At 43.2% G+C, this 8,884-nt stretch overlaps 1 protein-coding gene across 1 annotated transcript; it reads right to left on the reverse strand.

Moving 5' to 3' along the window:
* Window positions 1–323: 323 nt before the first annotated feature.
* LOC135102547 (craniofacial development protein 2-like) lies at window positions 324–959 on the reverse strand. The gene has a single exon (XM_064007828.1). It carries the CDS (start codon window positions 957–959, stop codon window positions 324–326), a length of 636 nt encoding a protein of 211 aa, XP_063863898.1.
* Between the last annotated feature and the right edge of the window lie 7,925 nt (window positions 960–8,884).

Here is an 8,884-nt window from a genome sequence, read left to right on the forward strand (position 1 = left end):
TTGTTTTTCTTCATTCTTTTGAACTTCACTCTCATTTCAGTCACCACCGGAACACGATCACATCCTACACCACAGTCTGCTCCAGGATATGTCTTCACCTGCTGTAGGCTGTTCCTAAACCTTTTGTTGACTGTAATATAGTCTATTTGGTTCCTCACTCTATCTCCTGGACTCCTCCATGTGCATAAATGTCTTGGGTGATGTCTGAAAAACGTGTTCATAATCACTTGATCCCAACTTTCGCACCATTCCACCCACTTGTCTCCCCTTTCGTTTCTCTCTCCTAGACCGAAACTTCCCACCACATTTCCACTGCGACCTTCTCACACTTTTGCATTCAGGTCACCCATTACTAAGGTCGCTTCTGGTTTACATTGACCCCTGGCACTATCCACCTGGTCGTAGAAGGTCTCTACCTCGTCATCGCTATGATCTCCTGTTGGTGCATACACTTGGATTGTATTCAGGCCAGTGGGCTTAGCACCGATCTTAACCAAAATCACCCTCTCAGACACTTGCCAACTCCCAACCACTGCTTCTGCCACCTCCTTCCGCAGCAGCACCCCCACACCCGCCTCATGTCTCTCTCCTCCTGAATAGTACATTGTCCAACCTCCTGAATCTATGTGCCCAGAACCCGTCCATCTAACTTCACTCACTCCCACCACATCCAGTTTCATCATCTCCGCCTCCTTCTTCAGGTTATCCAACTTTCCCACCTGATACAGGGTGTTTACATTCCATGTAGCAATTCTTCTGCAACAATCCCACCTAGCAGAAGTCCGATTTCGACTCCCAGACACCTGCTTTGCATGTCCGGGTGAGCCGCCAGCAGTCTCTTGATTACGGACGGGCATCACCTGCCGGTCATGATCCCACCGTCCGGGCGCGACAGCATCCCGACTGGAGATGCTCCCGTTGACGCCGTTGAGCGTATTCTCTCTTTGTGGCACTTCCATCGTTATTCTTGGTCAAAATACATGGTAGGGTCACCACCCCCTTTCCACGGATTTGGTCCACGGTCTCTTATTGGTTATTTGAGACTGCCCTGTTTTCTACAGGGTATTCCTCCATCCGCCACCCGGAGGACGCGCCTAGTAGGGGTTTTCTCTCCCCAGACTTTGGAGTGACCACACTGGGTGGAGGGTTCTCGTGGTCAGTAACGTCTACCGAGACCCTGGACATTCATCCATTACAATCTCTCTCTGTCATTGTTTACTGTGCTAGTTGAAGTATTTGGCGGATCAGAATATATAGTACAGTCCAGTCTAGGCGTCTTTCTTCTCGCGAGTTTCAAAATGAATTGTTGTACGTAAAAATAGGGACCGAGACGGACATTTTTCCTACCTCGCTCCCTCTCTGTACATCAATATTTAGTTAAACCTCCGTGTACTTCCAAACTCAGACGTGAAGGAAAGCCAGAATTACCACGAAAATAGACAAATAAACACAAAAATGCCCCAAATAAGGCTTAAATAAAATGCATATTGCAGCCCCGTTCAGAGTGTCCACCGTGAAAACATTGGGACCCAGACAAGGACCACTTACGGGTGCTTTCAAATTAGAGACCAAGTTACTAAACAAAGGTGGGTATAATGAAATCTATGTTGTCGCTTATACTTACAAGAGGCTGGAGAGCGTCTAGTAGCCTTTATCCCTCCCCCCCACCCCCGGTACCCCTCTCTCTCTCTCTCTCTCTCTCTCTCTCTCTCTCTCTCTCTCTCTCTCTCTCTCTCTCTCTCTCTCTCTCTCTCTCTCTCTCTCTCTCTCTCTCTCTCTCTCTCTCTCTCTCTCTCTCTCTCTCTCTCTCTCTCTCTCTCTCTCTCCACAGGTTAATCCATAGACCTAAGGGAATGATGACCTCTCAAAAAAGATTTCCTGCAGAGGGCTCTGTATAGCCCAGCTGGATACATACCTGCGAAAAAAAAAAAGTGACCTCTCACTATCCTCCACCTACGCTATGGGTGATTTGTATGTGTGTGTGTGTGTGTGTGTGTGTGTGTGTGTGTGTGTGTGTGTGTGTGTGTGTGTGTGTGTGTGTGTGTGTGTTACTGTAAAAATTGTTCTGAACATTTAGAGAGAGAGAGAGAGAGAGAGAGAGAGAGAGAGAGAGAGAGAGAGAGAGAGAGAGAGAGAGAGAGAGAGAGAGAGAGATTGATTTGATTAATTATTACTGAGAAGAGTTTTATTCTATCTCTTGTAAGGTTGTTGGCTTCCTCCTTACTCGCCAGACGAATCTTAAGGAGGTGAGCCCTGGGAATGACTTTTATGTCTTCGATTGTCACATTATTTTTGTCTTGTATTTCTTGGGTGATGTCTGGAAGTGGTCTTTGAATAAGGTAAGCGTCTAGTTTTCGTGCGAGAACTGTGCGAGAATCTAGCAAGACAGAAGATTCATAGAGGGTGAGGCCCTGTGCCTTGAGTTTACGAGAGATTCCCGGGGAAGAGTGATTTGTGAGGTCTGCCTCTCTGGCGAGGCCAACAATCACTAAAGACCCATTAATTTTGAAGCGTTCGGTGTGGTATATTTGTGTTGTTTTGAATACATGGGAGCTGATGTCGTCCGGAAGTGTTCCAGTAATTCTATATTCAAGAGTCAATGATGGGAGTTTGGGGGGGTTTATGATGTGTCGTCGTCATTGCCTATGTTTGCGTGCATTCTGTGTGATGGGTGTGGGTTATGGGAGGATGAAATAGTTGTTGCTGTACTCTTACAAATTTACTTACTTTGAGCTGTCTTCTGGTTGAGTCCTGGTACAAGACACCATGAATAATCCTGGGCACTATATGTGATCTTGGGCACTGTTAGTAATACTGGGCACTGTGCTGGAGTCACTGGGTCGTTGGGGGGGGGGGGCGATCTGCGGGGAAGTCACTGGAGTCTGCAGCGGTGGGGGATCTTGGGAGAAGGAGGGATAAGTCACCAGGGTGGGGCAAGGGGGGAGAGATGACACAGGTGTGGGCGAAGGGGCTCGCTGGTCCTGGATGTTTAATGTGTACCTACTGTGTGGGTTTCCTCTACCTACGCTAAGTGCTTTGCATTTGTTGATATTAAACTGCATTTGCCATCTGTCCGTCCATTCATTCATCCAGTCTAAATCTGCCTGCAAGGCGATGGCATCCTATTCTGACCTAATTAATCTATCTATCTTTGTGTCATTCGCAAATTTACTAACATCACTACTAATTCCACTATCCAAGTCACTGGTATATATATTAAAAACAACAATGTCCCTAATACTGATCCCTGTGGCACCCCACTGATTACATGACCCCACTCGGATTTAGAACCGTTTATTACAATTCTTTGCCGCCTGTCGCTAAGCAATGACCTTATCCAGCCTAACACTTTCCCATCTATCCCGTGTGCCCTAACCTTTCTCAGAAGTATTTGATGGGATACCTTGTCAAATGCTTTACTTAAGTCCAGATATAAAATGTAATAACTATCACCATTATCTATTGTCTCGTATATTCTAATGTAAAAACTTAACAAGTTTGTCAGGCAACACTTTCCCTTCGTGAAGCCATGCTGTGACTGATTTATCAAGTTATGTTTGTCTAAATGTTCCCTAATGTTCCTCGCTATTATTGACTCAAATATTTTACCCACAACAGAAGTTAAGCTGACAGGTCTATAATTAGACGCTAAAGTTTTATCTCCTTTCTTAAAGATGGGTACTACATTAGCTTGCCTCCACATTACTGGTACCTCATCTGACTCAAGTGATTTCCTAAAAGACAGAAACTAACGGCTCACTAATAACCTCTTTGCATTCTTTAAGTACTCTGGGATATATTTCATCTGGTCCAGGTGTCTTTAACTTTTTAGCCTATCTATCTCCTGTTCCACTATCTCCTTAGTTATGGAAATATCTGTCAGCTTCTCATTCTCATCATCTGTTCACTATTTGACATACCCTGCACGTTTTCCTGGGTGAAGACAGTTAAAAAATACTCATTCAGAATTTTACTAATCTCCTTCCCAGAACTAACCAGCTCCCCATCAGCTGCCTTTAATGGATTTATAGTATCCTTATTCTTCGTCCTGTATACCTGATAAAATCTCTTGGGGTCCGTCTTTGCCTGACTGGCTACCTTTAATTCATAATTGCCCTTAGCTTTCCTCGTTAACCTCCTGATTGTTCTAACTTCTTCACCTGCCCTTAATCTCTTATATATACTTCTCTTCCGCCCTATATAATGTTTTAACCTAGCTGTCATCCATTTAGGGTCATTTTTCTGTGATCTTACTGCTCTATACGGGATGTTTGCTAACTGACCTGTATGCACTTTATTTTCGAAATATTTATATGGCTCATCTACATTTACTTCACCTAATCTCATCTCGGCCCCTTCCATCCTCTCCACTCCCTCATCTACTCGCCTCGACCTCACCTCTCCTATTTCAGCATGACCTGACCCTCCAACATACTCACACGTATCTCCCCCTCTCTCTCTCCTCCGCCCCTTCCGGACACATCTTCCCTTCTCTTGTCCTAACCCTCACACCTCACCTCACCTCTCTCATCTTGCCTTATCTCTCTCAACTCCGTCCCGGACCTGACCTCACCCTGCATCCGTTGCCTGTCAACTCCTTGGAGGTACTTTTTTAATTCCTCAAACTCTGCTCTCCTAAAGTCCGGTATTTTACTAGTGTTTTTGCTTCTATAAGTTTCTTCTCATTTCAAATTGTACGTAATTTCCCAATGGTCACTGTTACCTAGCTGTCCTCCAACCTCTACCTGCGTGACTGCTTCCTCCCTGTTACTAAGAATTAAATCTAGAATATTGTTCCTCCTTGTGGGTTCTACGACTACCTGTTTTAAAAACATTATCCTGAATTACCTTAAGAAATTCCTCTGCTTCCTTGTTACCCACCATCAGGCTCCAGTCGATATTCCTAAAATTAAAATATCCTACCACACATACCTGACTGTACCTGCCTGCTCTTTTTATTTCCTGCCACAGTGAGGTGTTAATTTCCTTTGTACTGGTCGGTGGCCCAGTACTACTGACTGTGGTCCTTCCTTAATATATACCCATATCGACTCTGTTTTGCTATCTGTTTTAATTCTACTGTTAATACAACACTACAATGTGTCCCTAACGTATAACGCGACGCCTCGTCCTCTCCTGTTTTCCCTATCTTTATAGAACAATGTATAACCATCTATCTTAATCTCTGGATTAAAAAACTTTTCCTGACATATCTAACCAAGTTTCTGTTAAAACAATGATATCAAAGTTCTCTACACACGCTATTATTCAAAATACTTCTACAGTTTGTGTAGTAAACACTTAAGCTATTTCTCACCTTCCCTGTAACCTTTTGTTTTGATCTCACAACCACTTCTTCCCTCCTGACTAACGAAAAAAGCGCTGGAGTGCAGTTACCTCCCGCTCGAGTCTTCCTGCCAAAACACGAACATATGTCAGTCTGTGTCTACGTATATATATATATATATATATATATATATATATATATATATATATATATATATATATATATATATATATATATATATATATATATATATATATATATATATATATATATATATATATATATATATATATGTGTGTGTGTGTGTGTGTGTGTGTGTGTGTGTGTGAGTGCGTGCGTTACGTGTGTTAAAGAGTGAGATGATATGTGAAGTTTAAATGCGGATACATGGAGAGAGAGAGAGAGAGAGAGAGAGAGAGAGAGAGAGAGAGAGAGAGAGAGAGAGAGAGAGAGAGAGAGAGAGCACAAACTAAAGATATGAAGTAATTCCTCCTCTCCCTCTACATCTCCCTCCTCCTGCTCTTCGCCCTCCTCCTCCTCCTCTTCTTCTTCCTCCTCCTCCTCCCTATAAAGAAAAATATTACGTCAAGTCATTTCTATTTCTTTTCCTTTTCTTTTCTAATGTATTATTTCTTCTGTCTCCTTTTTTATTTTTTCTGTATTGTAATTTATTCATTTTCTTATTTATGTTTTTTTTTTATTTTAGTCTCCTTTCTTTTTCGTTTATTTTTACTTGTAGAATATATTTTTTTTGTCTTCCTATATTCTCTCTCTCTCTCTCTCTCTCTCTCTCTCTCTCTCTCTCTCTCTCTCTCTCTCTCTCTCTCTCTCTCTCTCTCTCTCTCTCACATAGTTATTTTGTTTGTTTTCTTTTTTTCCTCTCATTCTTCTTGTTTTTCTTCTTTCCTATTTCACTTCATTCTTAGTGTTATTTAGTCTTCACTCATTGTCAGTCATTCTTCCTTATTTATCTTTATCATCACCTTATCTCCCACATTTCGTCTTTCTCTCTGATAAAAAAAAAGAAAAAAAGAAACGAAAAAAAAAAAAAACAGACCAAAACATACACCAACAATATATATTTTTCTCCCTTCCACTCTCGTCAATGTGTCTTTCATTCACTAATCCTTTCCTTTCCCGCATGTATCGATCAGAGGCGAACGAAGGGAGGGCATTTAAAGGGGTCAAGGCCACACTCTTTCTCCACATACTACATAGGTTGTCATTTGGTTTCGGCCTTGATAGATGAGTCCAGTTTACGCCTCTAGGTATCTGATTTCATGAAAGACCTACCTTTTTTTGAAACCGGCCCGCATGAGAGAGAGAGAGAGAGAGAGAGAGAGAGAGAGAGAGAGAGAGAGAGAGAGAGAGAGAGAGAGAGAGAGAGAGAGAGAGAGAGTTTGGGTATTTTAATTTTATTTCTATCTCTATTAATTTATTTATTTATGTTTGGTGATAAAGAAGTTAGACAATTGGCCTGTAGACTATGTGATTCTCTCTCTCTCTCTCTCTCTCTCTCTCTCTCTCTCTCTCTCTCTCTCTCTCCTCTCTCTCTCTCTCTCTCTCACACACACACACACACACACACACACTTTCCCTCCCAAAAAAGTATCAAAAAAAAAAAAAAAAAAATCGCTCCAAAAGTATTAAAAAGCCGGAAAACCTCAAAATTTTTCTTCCCCACTTGAGGTGCTTTGCTAATTTTCCGCATCACTTCCTTGCGGATGGCTCTCCTGTAATTACCTGAGCCAGAGGGTGGAAGGATTTCCTGATCCACCCTTCCCCATTGCCCCATTAGTACCGCGCCGGCCAGCAGGGGGTAAGGAGCAACTGGTGGGGAAGCTGGATATTTCACGATTAGTTTGTTCGTGAGGCGTTTGGTAGAGATGCGAGTGTTTTGGGTTGTCAAGGTCGTGTGGTTGACTGTGTGTGTGATTTGGGATGCGTGGAGGATGTTTGGAAATGGAAGTACAAGGGAGAAAGAGAGGAAGAGCGCAAAATGAATTGGATCTACTGTGTGAAAGATGATGTAAGATAGAAACGGATAAACTAAGCAGAAGCATACAATGGAACCACATAAAGAAAGCTCATCCGAAACATGAACTCAATATAGAAACAAAAGATAAGCTGAAGCGAAGGAGAATGTAAGGGAGTTGGATTTGAATGAGCAAAAGTATATGAAAAGTGTCTGTAAAGAGCATAGGAGAATAACAGGCAATATAGAAAAAGATGAGGAAGAGGATGGGAAAAGTATGCATATTGTGTTGAAAAGTATGAAAGTAGCATGAAGGGAGCCTGAGTTTGAAATTACACTAGAATGAAAAGTGTTAAAAGTATTTGAATGTATGAAGATTTTAAAGGATGGAAATATAAGCGAAATTAAGAAAAGAGAAGAGACATTTTTCTTTTTTCCTGGCCACGAGAAATTTGCTAGTAGTTATGTGTGGCCAGGGGAGAGTTGTCCAGGTTTGGTCGTCATCAGGGTTGGCCAGGGTAGGCTTGGTCGTCGTCAGGATTGTCCAGGGTTGTTCATCATCAGGATTGTCCAGGGTAGGTCTAATTCGTCATCAGGATTGTCCAGGGTAGGTCTAATTCGTCATCAGGATTGTCCAGGATAGGTCTAATTCGTCATCAGGATTGTCCAGGGTAGGTCTAATTTATCATCAGGATTTTCCAGGGTAAGTCTAGTTCATCATCAGGATTGTCCAGGGTAGGTTTGGCCAGGGGAGATTTGGCCTGCGTTTGTCATTGTCAGGTTTGGCCAGGAGAGATTTGGCCTAAGTTTGTCATAGTCAGGTTTGGCCAGGGGTGTTTTGGCCTAAGTTTGTTATTATCAGGTTTGGCAAGGGGAGATTTGGCCTGAGTTTGTCATTGTCAGGTTTGGCCAGGGAAGATTTGGTCTGAGTTTGTCATTGTCAGGTTTGGCCAGGGAAGATTTGGTCTGAGTTTGTCATTGTCAAGTTTGGCCAGGGGAGATTTGGCCTGAGTTTGTCATTGTCAAGTTTGGCCAGGGGAGATTTGGCCTGAGTTTGTCATTGTCAGGTTTGGCCAGGGGAGATTTGGCATAAGTTTGTTATAGTCAGACTTGGCCAGGGGAGATTTGGACTAAGTTTGTCATAATCAGGCTGTAGGTCATCGTCAGGTTTGACCAGGGTAGGCCATGTCATGTCAGGGCAGGAGCCTCACTCAGTGTGTCCTGGTTCTCTCATCAAGAGGAACAGTCCGATGGATTCGTCATCCTCGAACTGTCCCGCGATAAGCTGGAGAACGGGGGATTCCCCCTCGTACAGTTTGCCAGTGACAAACTGTACGATGAGGGATTCCTCATCGAAATATTCGCCTGAGTAATACTCTCCCAGGTGATATTCGCCAGGTGGAGACCGACTGTAAGAGTATTCACGCACAGGGGATTTGGCCATGGGAGGCTTTGACTGTGGGCGCTTTACCGTCCCATGGCGGGTCTCGGGCTGCTAACTCTGTGCAAGGGCCTTATCCGTCCATGTATGGAGTATGCTTCACATGTCTGGGGGGGTTCCACTCATACTGCTCTTCTAGACCCGGTGGAATCAAAAGCTTTTCGTCTCATCAACTCCTCTC

The sequence above is a fragment of the Scylla paramamosain genome, chromosome 8 (genome assembly GCF_035594125.1).
Source record: "Scylla paramamosain isolate STU-SP2022 chromosome 8, ASM3559412v1, whole genome shotgun sequence".
Lineage (NCBI taxonomy): Eukaryota > Metazoa > Arthropoda > Malacostraca > Decapoda > Portunidae > Scylla > Scylla paramamosain.

Excerpts from the sequence above, each read along its gene's own strand:
- LOC135102547 (XM_064007828.1), bottom strand. The coding sequence starts at position 959 with ATGGAAGTGCCACAAAGAGAGAATACGCTCAACGGCGTCAACGGGAGC.